The 22,997-nt window shown below is 39.1% G+C and overlaps 1 protein-coding gene across 4 annotated transcripts in view; it reads right to left on the reverse strand.

Annotated features, from left to right (window-relative positions):
• Positions 1-13,458: 13,458 nt before the first annotated feature.
• Positions 13,459-22,997, reverse strand: part of LOC126457254 (E3 ubiquitin-protein ligase TRIP12) — a 233,130-nt gene continuing 223,591 nt past the window's right edge. For all 4 annotated transcript variants that reach the window (XM_050093414.1, XM_050093412.1, XM_050093415.1 and 1 more), the window contains exons 32-33: positions 15,454-15,772; positions 13,459-15,156 (exon numbers count right to left, since the gene is read on the reverse strand). In XM_050093414.1, coding sequence (XP_049949371.1) covers positions 14,960-15,156; positions 15,454-15,772 — 516 coding nt within the window. In that variant the 3' untranslated portion in view covers positions 13,459-14,959. The remainder of the gene's footprint in view (positions 15,157-15,453; positions 15,773-22,997) is intronic.

The following is a 22,997-nucleotide window of genomic DNA, read 5'->3' on the forward strand; positions in this document are numbered from 1 at the left end:
ATCAAAAAATGTTTTCATGTATTCCCATTTACAATATAAAAAGGACATGTTACTTAGTAGTTTAGTCTATGTCTCTCTTGACAATGATCTGTTCAATCTGTCGACAATGTGTTCTTAGTAAATATCTCCTTCCTTGGGCACTTAAATTTGAGTACTTAACATGGTGACCTGTTCTCTGGTACCCATGCTGTTGTTTGGTACACTAGTGTTACATACTCAAGGTCTGAAATTTAAATTTACTCTTACCAAAATCGACGAGACTGGATACAAGTGATAAGATACCAGCCAACGAGAAAGAAGCTGCACTACTTATTGCACTCTTCATGTGAAAATAAAATACGATGCAGTCAAGCAAAATATATTTTCAAAAATCTGCTCAGCAAGCAGCAGCAGAAAAAACACAAAAAAAGGTTTATCAAAAAAAGGTTTCATATACACAAGCTTTTGGCACCAGTGGTCCTTCTTCCAGCAGCAGGACTGAAGGGGAAGGAAGAGGAGTGAAGAAAAAGGACAGTAGAGGTTTAAGAAAAGGGGTAGAGTTTGGAAAAGTCCCCCAGAACTCTGTATCAGGGGAGACTTACTATATGTAATGAGAAGGGAAGACTGAATTGTTGGGAACTGAGCTGGATGAGATTTGAAAACCTGAAAGCTTAAAGGTGGACGACAGACTAACATACAAGATAAAGATTACTACTAAAACACGCTGCACGAGTTAATAATAGTGAAAAGCTAAGTGCACTGTATGCAACAGAGGTGGGAGGGGCACGGGGAAAAATAGACACATCAGAAAACGAGATGCAGAAAACTGAAGTGGAGTGAAGAAAGGAGTAATTACTGTGAGTAAATGCTGACATGGAATGGATAAATGTAAATTAAGGTCAGTTTGGTGGTGAGAACCAGGGACAAGTTGTTGTGCTAGTTCCCACCTGTGGAGTTCTGAGAAACTGATGACTGCGGAAAGAATCCAGATTGCACATGTGGCGCAACGGGCACCAAGGTCATGACTGTCATGTTGTAGAAAATTCTCTGTAAAAGGATATTGTGTGTTTCTGGGTCTAAACCCTCTGTCTATGCCCATTCATCCTAACTGATAACTTAGTGGTAGTCATGTCGACGTAAAATGTCGAACAGTGTTTACATAACAGTTGGTATAAAACATATGTAGTTTCACAGGTGACTCTTCCTTCGATAGTATATCTTTTGCCAATTACAGGGCTGGTATAGGAGATGGTAAGAGGGTGCAAAGGGCAAGTCTTGCAATGGGGATGGTCACAGGGGTAGGAGCCATAGGGTAGGGAGGTGGGTGCAGAAGGACCATAGAGTCTGAGGAGGATATTGTGAAGACTCAAAGGGTGATGAAAAGTTATTCTAGGTGTAGTGAATGGATCTCATTTCAGGGCATGACTTTAGGAAGTCATGGTCTTGTCGAACTAGCTGATTAGTGCGTTCAAGATCATGGTAATACTGAGTGACAAGTGGAGTGCTCCAAACTTTTTTTTCTTTTTTTAAATTTTGCTGGTGGGGTAATTACATTCAGCAAAGGCTGAGGTGAGAATGGCAGTGTATTGCTGTGAAGAGCCTGCATCTGAACAAATATGTTTGCCTTGAATGCCAAGGCTGTATGGAAGAGAATGTTTGACATGGAGAGGACGGCAACTGTCAAAATGTAAGTACTGTTGTTTTTTAGTAGCTTTAATGTGGACACAAGTGTGTAGCTAGCCTTTGGTGAGGATGGTATCACATCAAGAAAAGTGGCAAGGTATTCGGAATAGGACCATATGAAATTTAATTGAGAGAAGGTATTTAGAGACTCCAGGAATTTTAAAAGGTCATCCTCTCATTGATGTCATCTTTGCCATAGTACTCATGGTGAGACTGGCCTATTAAAATTTCTGGATCTCTAAATACCTTCTTCCAATTAAATTTAACATGGTCCTATTCTGGGTCCCATTCCACTTTCCTTGATGTTCATCTCTTTCTCAATGAATACCAGCTGCACACGTCTGTCTACAATAAACCTATTGACAAGTGACACTCCTTACATTCTGACAGTTGCCATCCTTTCCATGTCAAACATTCCCTCCAATACAATCTCGGCATTCGAGGCAACTGTACTTGTTCGGATGCAGACTCTTTACAGCAATACACCACCATTCTCACCTCGCCCAGCCGCTGAAATGAGATCCACTATGTCGGAGATTTTACCCACTACACTACTTTTCATACCCTCCCAATCTTTGCAACACGCTTTGCTCCTTCTGCATGCATCTCCCTACCCTATGGCTCCTATCCCTGTGACCATCCCCACTTTAAGACTTGCTTTATGCACTCTCCTACCACCACCTATATCAGCCCTGCAACACATACTATCAATAGGAGAGCCACCTGTGAAACGATATGTCATATACCAGCTATTAGGTAAACACTGTTTGACCTTTTACATCAGCATGAGTACCACCAAGTTATCAGTTAGGATTAATGGGCATATGCAGAGGGTGTAGACTTGACAACACACAGAATCATGTTACAGAGCATGCTCTTCAACATGACAGTCATGACCTTTGTGCCTGTTTATCTACACATGCCATCTGGATTCTTCCCCAGACACTAGTTTCCCAGAATTTTGCAGGTGGAACTAGCACTACAACATATCCTTGGTTGTCACCATCCATCTGGCCTTAATTTACATTAATTCCTTCCATCTCTGCATTTATTCACAGTAACTACTCCTTTCTTCTCTACATTTTAGTTTTCTACAACTTTCATTTTCTGACCTGTCCATTTTTTCCTGTCGCCCTCTCACCTCTATCACACACAATGCACTTAGTTTTTTTGTTCTTAACAACTCGTGTACGATTTATTAGCAGTAATCTCTGTCTTGCATATTACCCTGCCTTCCACCTTTAAGCTCTCAGGTTTTGAAATCTCATCGGGCGCAGTTCCCAACAGGCAGTCTTGCATTCTCATCCTGTCCAGTAAGTCTCCCCTGATCTGGGATTCTGGGTGACTTTTCCAAACTCTCCCGTTTTCCTTCCTTTTCAACCCCTTTGCTGGAAGAAGCCACTGGCTCCAAAAGCTTGCATAAGTAAGACTTTTTTTATATGTGTGTACTCCCATTGCTTGGTGACTACATTTTTTTTATCTATCAAATTACAGTATACTGGCAATGGCCTTGCCACAGGGGATCATCCGGTTCCCATGAGATCATTGAAGTTAAGTGCTATCGGGCATGGCCGGCACTTGTATGGGTGACCATCCGGGCTGCCATGCACTGTTGCCATTTTCCGGGGTGCACTCAGCCTCGTGATGCCAATTGAGGAGCTACTTGACTGAATAGTAGTGGCTCCAGTCAAAGAAAACCATCATAATGACCGGGAGAGCGGTGTGCTGACCACATGCCCCTCCTATCCCCATCCTCAGTTGAGGATGACACGGCAGTCAGATGGTCGTAATGGGCCACTTGTGGCCTGAAGACGGAGTGCTTTTCCAATTACATTATATTGTCAAAAATTGATTATTTTCATTGTTATATTTTATATTTTCAGCAAGTTTGTCAGTTAACTACATACCAAAATTAAAAAGTAATGGAAATTTGAACTTGACAACTCAATTTTAATTCGATAAAAAAAAAAGAAAATTTGAAAAATTTCTTGGTTACCATGTTGTAGTTTTCTGGAATCTGTCAGAAGAATCAAAATTTTGGCTGTGTCTGTGGAGGTTGCCTTCATGGGGTCATAGAAGGTCCAGAAGACATGGCAGCTCGCCACAGAATTCAGTCAGAAAAAGCTAGTATTTTACAGTAGTAATTCCCCTTGTACTGGTCGACTATATTTGCTTCTTTGGAGGTAATTTTTGAACTAAGTTGAAGGCGATTAAATTACAAATGCTCAGCTCTTATTAGTAATATGTTTTCACTTCATCAGAAACATCAAATGAGGCATGTGAGGATCATAACTGTGAAGTGTCGATAATTCTGTCCACAAACGTAGTTTTGAAGCAAGATAACAGGAACAATCCTCCAAGAATCGAGGCTTGGTTGGAGATAAAAATTAAATTAAACTAGCAATGGACAGTAATCGTGAAGCAATACATCACAATGTTGTGGGACCTACTGGTACAACATTTCCTGAATCAGAAGAAAGTTTTGAGCCATTAACTCATAAGTGCATCTAATGAAAGCACATTTGTGGTTAGATGGGTTGTATCATTAGTTTCAACATAATTTATGAACAATATAGAAACTGGATTGCTGCAAAGAGAAAAAAGGCATGAAAGTAACAAATCTGGAGCCTTTAATAGCATGTTGACTGTGGCATGCTTAGTTATGGATATTTCACCATCTGGCCAGTCACACAGATTTCGGCATGAGTGTCTGCTGCGGCCACACGGCATCAAGCGTATGGTTCTGCAGTGACCTGTAACTGACAATTAGTGGCTGCCAGAAAAGACAGGAGAGGCTGTTTTTGGAGTTAATTAATTACGGGTTATACTATTGAAAGATTGTTGCCCCTGGAAAAAAGTTTTGTTAATAACGTTCTCTTTAACACTGCACCAAAACAATCTGACCAAGCATAGTTTTAATTATATTTGTTATTATGTATAATTCTCCGAGAATATTAATAACTCTTAACTGGACTCAGTCAACCCATAGAAATAACTGTGTGTAATAATTTGCACGGATATGAAATTTAATTACCACACAGTTCCAGCCATAGGTAAAGTAGGTAGCAGATTTCAGTTAATTGGTAGGATACTGGGGAAACCTAGTCAGTGTACCATAGATATTGCTTACAAAACACTTTTGTGTCCACATTGGAAAACAATTCAAATGTGGGACCTATACCAGACACGGCTAACAGGGGATATTGAGCATATTCACAGTTCACTATGAACATTATAAGTTTGAAGTTTCAAGAACCCACGTTAAGTTACAAAATAAACTTGAGCCTCCCTACATATCATTTTCATAGGAACCATGACGACAAGATTAGGCTACTTTGTGCACAGAGGCTGCTATTCTTCCTGCAGTCCATATGCAGGGTTGCTACGAGTTTCCCAAAGTGAAGTTTCCTTATTTCCAGACAAGTTTTAGCATTTTTCCCTGACAAATTTTGAGATCTGAAGGATAAGTAAAGACACACACACAAAAAAAAGTAAGGAATTCTGCATTCCTAAACTTGTGAGCAAAAATCGTAAGTACTAACATCAACATCTTTTGTAATGAACTGTTTTTAGATGGAAAAGCAAGCCAAATGGTATATATGTTTCATTAAGACCAAGTCTCCATCAGGAACAATCTCCTACGGAAACTGACCGGATAACGGTGGGGGAGTAAACCTGAAACAATCCGAACATCTGCAATGGCACTATGCTGTTCTGCGGCAGAGTATGCCTGTCCTGTTTGGTATAATTCAACTCATGCCAAACAGGTGGATGTAGCTCTCAAGGAAACCTGCTAGTCAGTTGGTAAATCATGTGGGTGCTTTCACACGTGGCTCTGCTTTTGATTGTGTACACCTTCCAGGTTACAGGACTGGAGTAAGTGATTTACCAACTGACCTGCCTACACTGTGAAGCTTTCTATGTGGGAATGACCAGCAACAAACTGTCCATTCGCATGAATGGACACAGGCAGACAGTGTTTGTTGGTAATGAGGATCACCCTGTGGCTAAACATGCCTTGGTGCACGGCCAGCACATCTTGGCACAGTGTTACACCGTTCGGGTTATCTGGATACTTCCCACTAACACCAACCTGTCAGAACTCCGGAGATGGGAACTTGCAATTCAGTATATCCTCTCTTCTCGTTATCCGCCAGGCCTCAACCTCCGCTAATTTCAAGTTGCCGCCGCTCATACCTCACCTGCCTTTCAACAACATCTTTGCCTCTGTACTTCTGCCTCGACTGACATCTCTGCTGAAACTCTTTGCCTTTACAAATGTCTGCTTGTGTCTGTGTATGTGCGGTTGGATATATATATATGTGTGTGTGTATGTGTGTGTGTGTGTGTGTGTGTGTGTGTGTGTGTGTGTATATATATATATACCTGTCCTTTTTTCCCCCTAAGGTATGTCTTTCCGCTCCCGCGGGATTGGAAAGACTCCCTACCCTCTCCCTTAAAACCCACATCCTTTCGTCTTTCCCTCTTTCCTGATGAAGCAACCGTTGGTTGCGAAAGCTTGAATTTTGTGTGTATGTTTGCGTGTCTATCGACCTGCCAGCACTTTCGTTTGATAAGTCACATCATCTTTGTTTTTTTAAATATATATATATATATATATATATATATATATATATATATATATATATATATATATATATATATATATATATATATATATAAAAAAACAAAGATGATGTGACTTACCAAATGAAAGTGCTGGCAGGTCGACAGACACACAAACAAACACAAACATACACACAAAATTCAAGCTTTCGCAACAAACTGTTGCCTCATCAGGAAAGAGGGAAGGAGAGGGAAAGACGAAAGGATGTGGGTTTTAAGGGAGAGGGTAAGGAGTCATTCCAATCCCGGGAGCGGAAAGACTTACCTTAGGGGGAAAAAAGGACGGGTATACACTCGCACAAACACACATATCCATCCACACATATACAGACACAAGCAGACAGATATGTCTGCTTGTGTCTGTATATGTGTGGATGGATATGTGTGTTTGTGCGAGTGTATACCCGTCCTTTTTTCCCCCTAAGGTAAGTCTTTCCGCTCCCGGGATTGGAATGACTCCTTACCCTCTCCCTTAAAACCCACATCCTTTCGTCTTTCCCTCTCCTTCCCTCTTTCCTGATGAGGCAACAGTTTGTTGCGAAAGCTTGAATTTTGTGTGTATGTTTGTGTTTGTTTGTGTGTCTGTCGACCTGCCAGCACTTTCATTTGGTAAGTCACATCATCTTTGTTTTTAGATATATATTTCCTACGTGGAATGTTTCCCTCTATTATAACTATATATATATATATATATATATGTGTGTGTGTGTGTGTGTGTGTGTGTTTGTCTACTATGCGCTCACAAACCATGAAACGAGATCGCCAGTGCACAATGTCTGGACGTTCTAACAACACACTCCTGTGTTCGCAGGCTCGGCACAATCTTCCGCACTGAATAAAATTCCGCTATCGTGTCGCGAATGACATGCTGGTTGAAACCATCGATCATTACTTCGAGTTCTGCACTTCTTTACCTAAGTTAAAAGAGAGAGGAAGATTTATAAGAAAATGCCTTCTGCACTGCATGTATTTTTTTGAATTTGGAAATGTACTGTAATACGAATGTGTTTCAAAATAATACAGTAACGAGTGGTGTTTCCATACAAAGCAATACGGTAGCAAGGAAAAATGAAATATAAGGTAATTCCGACGAAACAGGGAGCTCCTTCAAAGTGATCGCGAACAAAATATTTGAAATGGAAACTCACCTTTTCTTGCCAGGCGCTTGTGGTGATACGCTAGGACGATTCTTGGAAAACTGTTTGAATCTTCGAATGCTACGCGTGCTTTGTCCTGTGTCTCACTGAAGATTTGTAAATGGCGTGAAGCAATTTTTTCTGCTCCCTTTCCCTTTTGCAGCATTCAATCACACGGAATATCGCTACGTAATACTGGTTTTCTTATAACCGTAGGCCTACCGGTAGGAGTTGTTGGTGACTCCCGAGATGGGCCAGCAACTGCCTCTTCACTCATTTTGATAATGTTTAGCACAACTGCACAATAAAAACACACAGAATAGTACAGCGCAAAACAATAACAAAGCAGATGACAATGGATACCTTGTACAACACTACGTAATGTTGGCAGCAGTCAAAACTGCGTGCCTACCGAAGCCTCCTGACGTTTACCGACTTCTGATTCAGGACTAGGGAGAGGTCTGCCATCTAAAAGTTTACACACAGTACCTGGCCTGTGGGCAGATTGGCGAGACTAGATCTGACGGGCAGGGTCTGCACATTAGTGGGAAATCATGGGCTTCAGAACGGCAGGCCTGATCCATTAGATACCCACAGAAATGGCCTGTGGTTTTGGCCCATCACGGAAGTACACTCACATGGCCAGCTACTCATGTGTCACAGACACCATGTTGATGAAATATTGTGGTGATCAATCCAAGCAACAGTTAACTTGTGCAAATACTCAGATTCAGTACTAGTGAGGACAGGTAGCAACTCACTGTAAAGATGATCGCTGAACTGCAGACAGGCACACATAAAAGACAATCTCACTCACGGAACTAAATTTTTTGTCATTTCCTTTGTCAAAAAATGAGAGCACACATACATTCACACAATCACTCAGACACAACTCAGAGGCACATGATTGCCATCTCCAGACAGTCTGTCAACAGACTCTGAGAATCAAATCCAAACAAACTACTCCTCAATGCCTCTCTGCTTCTCATTGGCAGCTGTTAGGCTAACGACAAGATGTAGTGACAGCACTGACTGCAAGCCAAGAAGTGGCAGAAAGGGGAGAAGCAGTATGAACAAGGGAGTAGGGAAGAGGCGCACATACTCAGCTGCACCCCACCAGCGACAATGCACGACATCTCAGTAAACAAACCATTTCATCTACTGAGACAAAAACAAGATTCTTCCACAGATTTTTTCAAATTTCCCTGATACGTTTAAAATTCCCCAATTTCCAGAACTTGGGGCAAACCTGATATATGTGACTGCAATGTAAGGAAACCTTAACATGTGGTACAATGCTAAGCACCCTCTGCATACACTTCACAGTGGTTTGCAGTGTGTTTGTAATTATCTGTATGAATATGAAATAAACCTGACAATTTGTTACAATTTTAGTTTTGCAAAGAAGCTAAACTACATTTCCGCAGTAGTAAATATTGTTCAGTGAACAATTATCTTTAATTAGCTAAATAGTCCACATTTTGCATGTCAGAATGAATGTAGTTGGAGCTGTAGAATTGCCCATAATAGAATTTACTGCAAGGAATGTACAGAAACAAAGTAATTAATGGATGTACAGCAAAGTAATTAATAGATTTAGAGCAAATATCTCTGACCAACAAGCCCAATATTTCACAATCAAACAACCTGCCATCACCAGGTTTGCTTCATCAATGTACCTGCTGATGGTAACATGGTCTATTGCTGCTGGATACTGCGAGCTGGTCAAATTCCCATGAATTATTTTGTCATCAAATACACTGAGGGAAACTGAAGAGTTACATGTAACAAATGTTTTACAGGGTGTATATGTGGACAATAAAAAAAAATTAAAAAAAATCCCACATATTTTCGTATTTGAAGGTATAAATTTGAATTCCACCAAACACCGTACGTCACTTTCCGAAGCGTTGAAACTGAGATTGTGATGCACTTTTGTAAGCCAGTCATAGCTCATGTCACTTGATCTCGCCCGCTGATGACAGCATAGGACACGTGATGTAGTCAGCCAATAGCAAGATCACTTATGTAACGCAAACACGCACATAAGAAAAGTTCATGGTTTAAATTAAGATACATCAGACAAATGCGACAGTAAAATTTTTAATAACGATGTATGTGTCTGATCTGGGCTCGAAATTCTTCTAAATGGTCGTCCCCAAAGAGTTGATTTTTAAATGAGAGTAAAACGCTTTGTGATTTAAGAAATTCATTGTACATTCTTGCACATACTTCATCTTGTGCAAAAAGAAATTGGCTTTGAATCTAACGCTTTTCAAACCACCATTCGCAATACTTTCCCGCGACCTGTTAGAAATAGGTTCATTTCAGCAGTTGCAAGAGAGCGCCAGATAACAAGCGTCACCGTGCTTGTGCAGCTACGATGACGTAGGAAGCCCATATGTTCGTACGTGTAAAACATTAAAATATCTTACATTATGTCATAAAAGAAACAAGACATCAGAGGATACTTCAAGAGCATCGGAATTTCGTGAACCACACTAAAATGCATAATTCGGCTTAAAGTGCACATTCGTATGTCCATATTCAGATGAAAATTTTCTTGGAGTACCAGTGCTGTCTTATCTCATGTTTCGTTCCTTATTATGGTATAATGCCATATGTGCACTTGAAATGCAGCGAACAGTTGAAACCAGCCAAGAGTGTAAAATTAAACACTTCTTTTCAAATAAATTGACTGCCTCAGCAAAAAAGATTAATAAAAGCCAAATCTCTTTAGCAAACTGACAAAAATAACTTCATTGTTCTACAAAGCGATTAATGCTTGACTGTTAGGAAAGTGGAAATAAAATCAAACTAATAATATATTTTAGCCTTCCATTACTAAGCGAACGTATTTTAAGTTATTTGATACCTCCCGGCCACAAAAATCTGTTTCATCATCATTTAACGTGAGAGCAATAAACAAAGACAAAACAACAAAATCACTGAACGTGGAGACGACCTACCTCCCCACCACAACTGTGACCGCTCTGTGCATCAGCCCCAGATTTAATATATTTCCGAACTGGGCCAATATTAGGTAGTAGTGCCCAGCCACACTTCTGTAACCAGAAGCGGGAAAAGGTATTACTCATACGCAACTAAACTGCGCATGCGCAAGAGCCCACCTGCAACTGCTCAAAAGATTAATTTAAACAGTTGTCACATCACGCTCATCAGAGGCAAATTGTTGTTATGAAGCATTGCATAGTCTTCCTAAGCCTTCAACACACTGTGCTGTTGGCAGACGCTTGTATGAGCACTGTGTTTTGTTGTTGTATAGGGCGCATTTCCTTTGCAACTTTAAGTTGTTTTTCCCCCCCCCCCCCCCCCCCTCTCGTCCATGTTTTGTTGCTGCAGTATTATTCTGTAGTAGCAGAATACAGTAATATCCATCGTTAGCGTATTTGTTCTTACCAGTCAAAAATAACAAAAATTTAGCTGAAAACCAAAACAATGAAAAATTCCCGGAATTCTAAACAATTCCCAGGTTTTTCCCGAGTTTTCCCGATCTCCCGGGTCGTATACACCCTCTTTTAATCATGTGTTGTGCTTCAACTTACATGAAGCGTGACTGCTTGTCGCTTACTGTGATGCAACGATTTACACTACCATTCATCAACATTGACTGAGAGAATGTTAATATTTGAACTTCAATATGACAGTTGTACAAAAGAATTAGCAGGTCTGCAAGCTGTAATGCAGTATTTGTGCTGGATCAGATGGCCAGATTGTGATTAAACATGCCAAATAAGTGAAAATATTCTGAAGATGCTGAAAGTTTGATAACTTCAAGCCTTCGGAGACTACACAAAAGTATTCTGACATCTCAAGTTCACAACCAGAGTACACGACACATGATGTGATATGAGGCTAGAAATAAAAATTGTTGAAAAGACAAAGATCTTACTGCTAGGTATTATAGTTGGAGTCATAAACAATCGTGGTTGAGTTTAGGCTTGTTCTGTGCACCAGCCTCGTGCATTTTCTGTCAATCAATGAGCATCCAGTAGTGTTCTGAGCACTATGCTGTGAATGGCTTAGCCAACCTGAGCTTTAAACATGATCTTAGTGAGTTATTTAGTGAATTTTTATTTCATTTGTTATGAACTGTCATCACTGATAGTGGCAGTAAGCAACAAATTCTGCATAAGCAAGCAAGAGATGTAATTTGCAGGCTATGTGCTTATAGGGGCCAGTCCAAGATCCCTACAGGTGTCAGGTCTGTGAACAACAGTGTGTGATGAAAAGGATCTGTTCACACACTAGAACATCAAGAAAATATTATTGGCCACAAAACATTTATTAATAAGAAGTACAAGATTGACTTCCGAAAGCACTGGCAGCTGATTGACTTCCGAAGGCACTGGCAGCTCAGTTGGGACCCACCAACAGTAGCAGGAGCAAATTGCTTGGCAGCTCTGCTGTATTGCAAAAGCCTTGTGTGATAGCTGTTATGTCATGGGCAGTCAATAGTCCGCAATAGTCCTCGATGGATGGTGGCGAACAGCAGCCTCTGCTGGCTTATCCCCAAAATCACTCTCCTAGGGCATGTGGCCTTGGGATCTATCCTCCAAACCAGCCTGTAGTACCAATTGTTGGCCTCCAGTTAGGAGTCAGAGACTTGTAGCATCAGTGTCGGCTGCAGGAATGGGGTGAGCAGCAACAGTGGCTCTCCCTGCTGATAGTGGATGGTGTACAGCTACTTGGCCCTGCTGGTGAAGCCTTCAGTAGGCCAGCATAATGATGGAGGCCTCTACACATCACCAGTGATGTGCCTCAAGTTGGCACTGCAGCTTACAGTGGCAAAGTCCCTCCAGTGAGATTTACAGCTCCACAGACAACTGTAGACAATAAGGTGTGCAGAGGGTCAACTGATATAGCCTCCCCTGTACTATAGGACAGGTGCAACTGCGAGCGAGGTTAAGAAAGTAGTAGTATTTATAGTATTTATGCTGGTGCTTTCCAAGAGTTCTGCTGTGGTGAAGCTAGTACCGACCGACAGTTTTCTCATGTGGTCAGTTGTCTTAATGGCTTCAGAGTTTCACAACTTCATCTTTCAGATGCTCTTTTCTGCTGTATCAGTGGTTGAATATTTACTGTTGCATTATAACTAGGCTTTGTTGTGACCAGTATGATGGTATCTGCCTGTCATCACAACGTTATTAAGCTTTCTTTGAAGAGTGGGGCACTTGACTGGTCCCACTTGTCGCATTCGCTTCCATGTTCACCTCTGTCTACTCAGTATTTCTGTCTAGCTGTCAGTTTGTTGGTCACTGATTCATGCAGCTTACTTCTGGTGTCACCATAACTCCAACAAATTTTTAGTGTTAGTCTGTGATACCATTGCAGAATGCAATTATGCTTTATTGAATTGCAAAACACATGTATGCTTGTACTACAACTGTTGCCTGGAACCAGCAACATTGCATTCCTCATCCATGCCTTGTAATGCAGGAACTGCCATCGTTTGTTAATCAAACTAATCGTGGGAAGAGACCGACAGATTCCAGGGTAATATTTTTAAGCCAATTACAGAAGTCAGCAATATCACCTGTGTGTGTGTGTGTGTGTGTGTGTGTGTGTGTGTGTGTGTGTGTGTGTGTGTCACAAACAGTTGACCAACTTCACATGGATGAAGTTTTAGTTACCTAGCAATAGCAGGTCTCTAAGTAAACTACTACTGCATTCAACAAAAGGCACATAGGGAACTTCTCGCTACGCAGGACAGTGTAAATGGATTGCAGTGACTGAAGTATTATCAAAGAATTTTCATTTAATATAGGCATTGTTAGTTAATAAACATTATAATTCCAGCATATTTGCTTCACAGTTATGATAATTTGTGGCGAATATGGCATTTTTCATTACCAAACATAACTCCCATACACTTACTTCACATTTTTCCTTACCAAACATAACTCCCATAAACTTACTTCACAATCTTTTTTTTTTTTATAAATACAGGAAAACTTTCATCAATAGAGACTACGTTCTATGATTATAGGGATTCTGTGAATCACAACTTCAATCAAATTTCTATTTCTTTTATTCACAAAACAAAATAAATTCTTGGGGATAAAAATAAGGAAGATGCAGACAAATCCACAAATGATGGACTCTTCAACAATTCAGACAATGTACATACAGGCATTTAGAAAACAAATGAGAGAAGGTATAACTCTGATGCTCCAGTTGTAGCTCCAGAAATGTAACAATTAAAATTCTTGTCCTAAAACACTTCTCTGGCCTGATATCCAATTTTACCTGAAATACTAATGCAATAGCCATATTTCCACACCCTTTCAATCAAAGTTTGAATGAAAGAGTCAATGATTACTCTCCAAGACAGCAAAGAATTTCAAATTTAAAAGATTATTCACAGTAATTTAATGTTATCTGTGATGTTCAAATTTGTTCTCACAAACAGGTACACACTTAAATCAAAAGATGAATTTAGTAAAGCAGACATAATTTTACAATAATGACTTTTCCTCTGTGTTGGAAAACAGTTTTCATTTAGTTCTAATAGCTTGTCAACTTAATGTGGAAAATTTTAAATAATGCTTACACTGAGTATTTATCCAAAGTAACTTCTGTTTAAAAAAATTTGTATGTGCAAAACTTGCTTGGTGAAATATCACACTGAGGTTAAGACAGTCTTCCTGCACAACAAATGAAAGTTAAACAATAAACACAATTTGTGATAAGAAAGGAAACCGAAACACTAAACAATTTTAAATATATCAAACAGGGCACAAAGGATAGCTATATTTGTGTATCTCACTTCTTTCACTTGTTTGTTCATCCACTCACTCTTACTTCCTCAAATAATATTTTATGAAAACACACTGTCTGTACACTAGCTTCTTCAGATAGGATATATAAAAAGTCCATAAACAATTCTTACTATCAATTTCTTACTTAGTCATTCAATATTCACTCACAAACACACAAATGCACAATGAAAAATGCAACAGCAGGCCTCTCCTAGAAGGCAGATCATATCACCATTTTCTTCTCATCAATGTAGTTCTTTCAGTACGAAATCACAGTGTAACATTTTAACAGTTCATTTTACACAACACACAAGTGTAAAATTTCATATTCAAACTTTCTCAGTATGACAGCTGACTATGTAAATGTATCACAAGCAGAATAATAATGCCCAGTTTGGAATATTGAGCAACAGGGCTCACTAATATTTGTTTTAACTTGGGTTACAGTGGTAAAAGCAAGTATTTACATTTGGTAAAAGTGAGGAAAAGTCATTTCACCAAAAATATGTCATTTATGACTGAGCTATTCTGCAAATAAAAAACACACATTTCTGTTATACTGGTGGAACAACCAAAGCTAACAGAGTAATCACAGCTTAATAAAAAAACAAACACTTCTGTGTTTTTGAAAACAATACTCAGAATTTTCAGTCTGTGTAATAGCACTACTTTCGTTCCCTCTGAGCATCATTATTCAAACTAGCAATACTGTTCAAATATTCTTTATTAATCTCAACAGTCCAAGCGCTGATACTACGATAAATGGAAAGAATGCTGTCCTTCCATAGCAGCTAGTTTTAACTTGGCCTTCATCACTTCAATTGAAGAATAATCTGGTAGTTTGAGGTAGTTTACACAAGTCATCACAGATGGTAAAAAGTCATCGGGGTTCATATTTGGTTCCAGTGTTTTACGCACAACTGTGAGCGGTGGGGATAGACTTTTGAATCCTGTAAATGAAATAATGGTATATATCAGACAATTTGTAACTGCAATGCTTTCAATTTGTACAAATCAGATAAAGTTCAGTTTCTAAAGATATTTTCTATCAGAAAGTAACTAACACTACATACTTCTTATGGGGAAAAATGGCACGGAATTTTTTTTTGAGGAAGAAATTTCTGACAAGGCTGGATAATTTGTGTTTTCTGTGCAATTTCATATACTTCAATGCAAATGCACATTTTAGTTCTTGTTATATTAGTGAACAAAATAATAAGCAAAGGCGGAACAGAAGTATTGTTTACCTCCAACAGGCAGCCTTGGAGACCCAGTAACAAACTGGATAAAAAGTCGTCGTTCTTCACTATCATAAAGACTAAGAATTTCAAATAAGAAACGAATAGCACGAGAGTCTGGTGTATATCCATGATCTGGTCGACAGCATTCCATAAGCATTTTGACGTCCCAACCGGATGAGGATGCAACACCACCACAGAAAACAGCTTCCAATTCCTCCGGGTAAAACATGTGCAAATGAGAAAGTGGAAAAACAGACTCAAACCCTTCACGAAGGGCTTCCATTTGTCTTGAAACACCTTCAACCAGGAACCAGTGGCAGACAAGCTATAAAAAGAAACCAAATATGTAAGTACACTGCTTTTTATGGTACAGTAACCAAAACTCTCAAATAACCAATTTATAGAATTGAAGGGCTACTAGCTAATGTTTCTCAGTTTGGAAATTACAGAAACGATAATTCTATATTTTAATGTCAACAGTTGAAAATCTAACAGCTCAATGCAAGTAGCTCTTTAGCGTAACTGCAAGTTACTTTTGTGTTGATGGAAAAAACCTTATTTCAGAGATAAAGTGGTGAAATATTACAAAGTGGTCCATTTTTCCCTTAATAAATCACTGTCGCATAAAACTTTATTGAAGGCATTTTTGACAAAATGCAGTAAACAGTAATGGGATGCAGTTGTATATGTACAAATAAAGTTTATTAATATTGTTCTATGAAGGCAGAATATTGTATGCTGGACAAAATGCGTATGTGGCTGGCACTTAATGAGAAGTTCATATACCTTTTTTTTGTGCTTTTGCAGAAACCTAGCAACTGACATCCAATACTGGCACACACTGAATTTGCAGAAGCCTAGCAAATGACATCCAATACTGGCACACACTAAATTTGTTGAAACTATTCACAACAGTCACCAAGTAGACACTGAAGCGAGACAGGATACTAATCAGTAGGTCATTTGTACTATGTATACTTTAAGTCAAATGTTTTCAACATCTATATATTATCTGTAACTTTACTGGTGCTGTTTTAAAGTTCAGTCAACAAAATCTGAATGGACAGGGCAAGTGGCTAATTTCTAACATGGAATGGTGATAAAATAAAAGTGAGTGTATGTGAAGTGCATCAACACTTGACTAATGCCCTGTTGGGGCCTAAAATAAGCCTCTCTCCACATATGAAACTACTGAATAACAATATGGATCACAGAACCGTGACACATTTGACAGTCTTTTTTTACTTTTATTTTTCTGCACAAAGTCTGTACACTTTCTAGAAGTTGCACAGTGCAGAGCTTAGGAGCAGATGAGAATTCAATTCCACAGCACAACTAAATTGTGTGGGGACATGGTCATGAACATGACCCCGAGGGCAATCATTATCACCTACAATATTTTTCCACGCAAGTTATGCAAAAATTTAATATTAGCATGTGGATTTTTATACAGGATTATGGAAAAAGGAAAGAGTAAAGAGGAAGATGATATTTTACACAAAATATTAATGACAAATTCTCAATGTTTTTGACCTAACATTACACTTTTGTACATTCAACTAGAAATGACAATCTCTGTCATTCAGTGACATGGTATTGTTCAAAGAAACACCATGATAAAGTTTCTTGTATTTTTCTGTTGTACTCTTTCAGTTTTTACTACAATGTGAATGTCATAAGGAGACCAAAATGAAGCTGCCTCATTATAATTCAATGGGCAATATTTTTTACTATTTTCAATTCACTGAAACGAATGTACAGATAAATGAGGAGGAGGAGGAGATCAGTGTGTAACATCCTGTCTACAACAAAAGTGATTAGAGACAGAACACAAGCTCTGATTAGGGAAGGATAGAGAATGAAAGCGGCTATGGCCTACTGAAGGAACCATCCTCGCATTTGCCTTAAGTGATTTATGGAAATCACTCAAACAAATTATTTTTTTTAGGTTATAATTTCAGCCTAAAATTTCCGGTGAAGATTTTGGCTATTTGTGATTTCCAATAAACCTGCAATTTCAGTCCATAGTTTCAGAGCTATATGCCAATTATGATATTTTTAACTTCAGGATACCACAAACTCACTCTTTCTTCGATAAACTTATCAGTTTCTCACAGTTCATATTTTGCGTGTGAGAACGTTGGTCAATTTGACTGAAGAAAACAGATAATTTCACCGACTGTCATCCAAAGCCTATACATTTGGCTGATGAGATCTGCTACAGTGTGACTGCATTCATAGTGGTGTACCAATTTGAAAAGATCGACCACCTTTGGCCAATGTCAGTTATTGGGCTCCATCAATATTCCACTGGAAGAAGCTGACCAACCGAAGCTTAGAGTGTGCATGAACCAATACATACCTGGTTCGTGTAATATTACACATTTTTGGAGGACAATAAACATGAGTTTAACTTATATTAGTGCTGGTTGAATTGCAGGGCTTCGGAGCAGCAATTTTCCTAGTGTTATTAAAAACAGACATGGTCTTATTCAATTAAATGTAGCTGGGAAGAAAGATAAGTCCTTCATGCTTGCCTAGAACCCACAATCCCACCCCTAACACTGTTCTTTCTTTTACAGCAACAACGAGACACATACCTCGTGAAACGTAGTGACCTACCCTGTCCTGTCACATGTCTGAGCTATAATGTTTAGAGCATGAAGTTTTGGGATTATGTATCAAACCTGGAAACCCTTTATTTGCTTGGCATGAGCTGGCCAAAATGGTTCTTAAATCAGAAGTATGAATGTTAATCCACAAAAGCTTAACTTTTCCCTATTCCTGTCATCACAATGTGGAATGTGCAATTATAAGTGTTGAGTATCTTTGAGATATCTCAATGATATAGTAGAATTTGTTGACATTAAGAGAGCTCCAAAACACTATTCATTCACTTTCTGCAATCTAAGCTTTGTGATATTTCAAAGAACTTTAAATTACCAGATGATGTATATAACGCGTGGCAGGACGATGATGGAAACATTGCATTTGTCATAATGTGGAAATGGAGCAATTTATTTGATGGTCAAAACAGCATGATTACTGACCTTCAGGCAAAGAGTGGAAGAATTTCTGCATTTTTAAACCATTCACGTGCCACCATGGTTGAAGTGCCACCAAGGTTGCTGTCCAAATCCAGTGCCAAAACAACTGTGGGGCACTACGGATAATACATGACGGGGATGAAAAATGGCTGCAGAGATGTCTATGGGCTAATAGGTGTAAACAGCTGAGCAACTGACCACCCAGATGAACCAAGGAGGAGCAATGTTGCTGCGTAAGGATATTTGCAGCAGGTGCCTCATTCATGCATCCATGCTAACTTCTATTCACTGGCAAAGAAGGGTGGAATTTGCACACAAATACCACAAATGGACGTCCACTGAGTGGTGACAAGTGGCTTTTTCAGATGAATCTTGTTTTATGCTCCATCAGACAGATGGCCGTTAGCGTATACGATGTGAAACATCTGAAAGTAGACATCCAGCAACAATTATTGGAAGTGTGCGGCCTGGAGGATGGAGCATTACGGTCTACAGGTTGTTTTCAGGGCATTCTCTGGGTAATGTCACCATCCGGGAAAACACAATGGATCAACAAAAGTGAGCAGTATCTATCCTTGGGAATCATGTCCACTCCTACATTGTTTCTTCTCCACACAATGGCTCCTGCCAGCAGGACTATGCAATCTGTCACATGGGTGAATGTGCGTGTTTCAAAGACCACCAGAATGAGTTTACCGTATTCCTCTGGCCGACAAACTCCTCAGATTTAAACCCAATTGAGAATCTATGGGACCATATCAATCGGGCTGTATGTGTCACTAGTTGTAAATCAAGAAAGCTAGCACAGCTGGCCATGGCACTGGACTCAGCTGGCTCCACATCCCTGATAGTACCTTCCAGAATCTGACTCCCTTCCTGCACGTTACACAGTGGTCCATACTGCAGAACATGTTTATTCAGGCTTTTGGCAGGTGGTCACATTAATGGGACTGGAAAGCTAATGCTCATTATGAGACCGATGTTTACAGGTCATTTGTAATACAATGGTGTGATAAAACTAATACATGTACGTAAGCAGCAACTGCCATATCATATAACACAAGCCACTCTCTGGGGTATGGTAAGTAATTCACTAAAAATTTTCATTTTCTCATAAAAAACATCTAAACGCGGTATTCTATGAGACAATAAGCTTATTAATGTTGTTTGAAACCAAACATATTTTACATTAAAATTGAGCTATTCAAGAGTGGACGATGCTGATAACACACCACACACTTCACTTCATAATGGTTAAAATTAACTACGGCTTCACTCATCAAATACTGAAATCGAAGTACAAGAAACGAATGTTAACTGAACAACTTTCAGGTATCACTAAGTTACAGAATCCCTCATTCAGGAATAATTACAGACATTTCTCAAGAAATTTTATGAATTTGTTGTCTAAATAGATGACAGAAATTTGGTGTCCATTACATCCACGTGTTAATGTACAGTTCATGTTACTCAACTTTCTGTCATCATGAAATATGTACCATATTTACCCAAATCTAAGCTGCAGCTGAAAACCACCTACTCCAGTCCTGTAACCCGGAAGGTGTGCACGATCAGAGGCAGAGCCATGTGTGAAAGCACCCACGTGATTTACCAACTGACCTGCCTACACTGTGATGCATTCTATGTGGGAATGACCAGCAACAAACTGTCCATTCGCATGAATGGACACAGGCAGACAGTGTTTGTTGGTAATGAGGATCACCCTGTGGCTAAACATGCCTTGGTGCACAGCCAGCACATCTTGGCACAGTGTTACACCGTCCGGGTTATCTGGATACTTCCCACCAACACCAACCTATCCGAACTCCGGAGATGGGAACTTGCCCTTCAGTATATCCTCTCTTCTCGTCATCCGCCAGGCCTCAATCTCCGCTAATTTCAAGTTGCCGCCACTCATACCTCACCTGTCTTTCAACAACTTCTTTGCCTCTACACTTCTGCCTCGACTACTTTTAATATACTACACGCAGTTTTTTTTAAAATCTACAGTAGTTGCACTCAATTCATAAGCTTAGGGGTTGAACTTAAGGGGGGACGTACACGAAACTGCAGTAATTTTAAAAGTATTTTATAAAACTCTAATTTTTTAAGATAATCAATCCAAATTTGGTACAGTTATTAAGAAATGTTATGCGCATATGAACCTAAATTTTCATTTTTATTGACCTTTTACATCTTTAATTATTAACAATTAATTTTTTTTCAACAATGTAATTACAAATGTTCCTTTTTTGAGAAAACTGTGAGAGCAATGTTAATGAATTTTTGTACACACTTTCATACCAAATAATTACAAAACTCTGTGGAGCAGAATTTTTATATCTTCTTTTGTTCAGTTTTTACGGGTCTCCCAATTTCCCTGAAAAATAATATATCAAATTTAAGGAATATTTTCTACCATAAATACCTTACTATTTTATTAAATGAAAATTCCTTCCACAGAATTTTTCACTATAGTACTGACTAGTCATATACCAAATTTCACTTCTCTACCTTTTGTGGTTTTTGAGAAAAAGGTACATAAATTTATAAAAATGTAAGTTACGGGAAAACTGAATCAATGATTTGATAGTGTTTGTATTAGGTCTTACCGTCTCTGTGTGAACTAGTGCAAGCCATATGCATACTCCTCTTCATCTGCAAGCAGTCTCTTCTTTGCTTGTCTTCTTTGGTTAACCTGCTGTTCAATTTTATTGGCTGTAATATCAGCCGCAGCAACTCTTTTGTCATCGATGTCCTTCAATATTGAATAGGTGAAAGCTCCTGGATGAAATCCTAGCCTCTGTAGAGTTTTTATTCTTCCAAGATTACCATTGTTAAAAACTAAACAAGCATCATATGCAGCAATTTCAACAATAATTGTTGAAACAAATGTTGTTTTTGGGCAACGTTTCCAAATCAGTGAGTTGTAACTTTCATTAGGGTTTTGTGTCTTTCCATGCACACACTTTCGTAGGAGGTCTGGCTCTGCTAAACACCTAAATGTTGGTTTTATAGCACTTAAAACAGCCACAGGTAAACTGTGCTTGTGTGAATAGTTCATGCCATCACGCTCAGCCTGCTTGAATTTGCACCACGATATGTCACACAAATTATGTACAGGTTTGTCATCTGTGGATAGTTTATGAAAATAAATAGACCACACAGCCTTCTGCATGTTATTCAAATTTCCACTGTTGTCCCTTATTGCCTTGCCATAGTACACTTGTAAAGAATGAATTTCTTTGTCTGTGAGTCTGTTGGGACCACCTAAAAGTTTTCCATCCTCAAGTTTCCTGCCCTTCAATTCACGTTTCAATTTTAAAAGTCTGCCTCCCATTCGTTTTTGCACATGTCCAACACATTCCAACTTTTCTATAGCACAATGGGGACCATAAGGTTCACTTTCCAAAACAGTTTTGAAGGAGCTGGAGTCACCATCACCAAGGTATTTTGTGTATCTAACACCGTACTTTTCCACACTTCGATGGAACATAAGTTTCATAGCTGCAGGTTCCATTCCACCACTAGAACCAGAATAATTTCTACAGCACACTTTCTTGTGTTCAACCTGCCACTTATTTTCTTCCACTTCACCAGCTCTCTTTCCGAGTACACAGCTATAGCAATATTTGCTCATTACCTGAACGTCAAGAATTTTTCCAGTATCAACACTAATGACAGATGATACTCCATACAGTGATGTATGTCCACGCTTCATCCACGTTCCATCACATGACACACACAAATCGGTGTCTGGCGTGTTATCTGCTTCTGTCTTTAGTTCACTATTCATCTTCACAGCTTCCTTTGCAGAGGACTTCAAGTTTTCTTCCACTTCCTCTTGAAGAGCACTTAGCAGTGTTTTATTTCCAGTGGTGTACCTAGCACTTGGTTGTGGCATGTTCATGATCCCACAAAACAGTCTGGTACCTTCCCTGCCTATGCCCAAACATCTCATGCCATATATTAAACGCATATTTGCTTCATATATCCGGTTACTTGATGCCGAAGTTCTAAAAGCAGTGTCTGAATGACAGCTTTCACAAGTAAGATGCAACATACACACTATTCCAATTCTGTTTTCTTCGTCATATAATCTCAAACTTTTTGCACCACAGTCAGCACATACACAAGCAGATGATATAATATCAGATAGTATTTTCAAATCAATAAGCCTAAAACCACTAGTAGCTTGAGTGTCTGAGCCACAATCATCAAGTGATTGACAGCTGTCAATTTTCCTTCTCGAAGCACTCGCTTTCTTGGTTGAAGTATCGTTTCCATTTGTTATTATGGGGCTGGTTTTCAAGTTGTCTTTACTACATCGAGAAGCTTGACACTTTCTAACCTTTTTAAACACCTTACTAGAACGCGGCATGCTGCAAAATATAATAACAAGTCTACTTACAACTTTCGTAAAAATGTATTCCAAACAAACACTCGTAAACAAACGCTATAAATCAAAGAATATAAAACCAGCGGCAGAGATATTATTCCACA

Source organism: Schistocerca serialis, chromosome 2 (assembly GCF_023864345.2).
Source record: "Schistocerca serialis cubense isolate TAMUIC-IGC-003099 chromosome 2, iqSchSeri2.2, whole genome shotgun sequence".
In the NCBI taxonomy this organism is placed as follows: Eukaryota; Metazoa; Arthropoda; class Insecta; order Orthoptera; family Acrididae; genus Schistocerca; species Schistocerca serialis.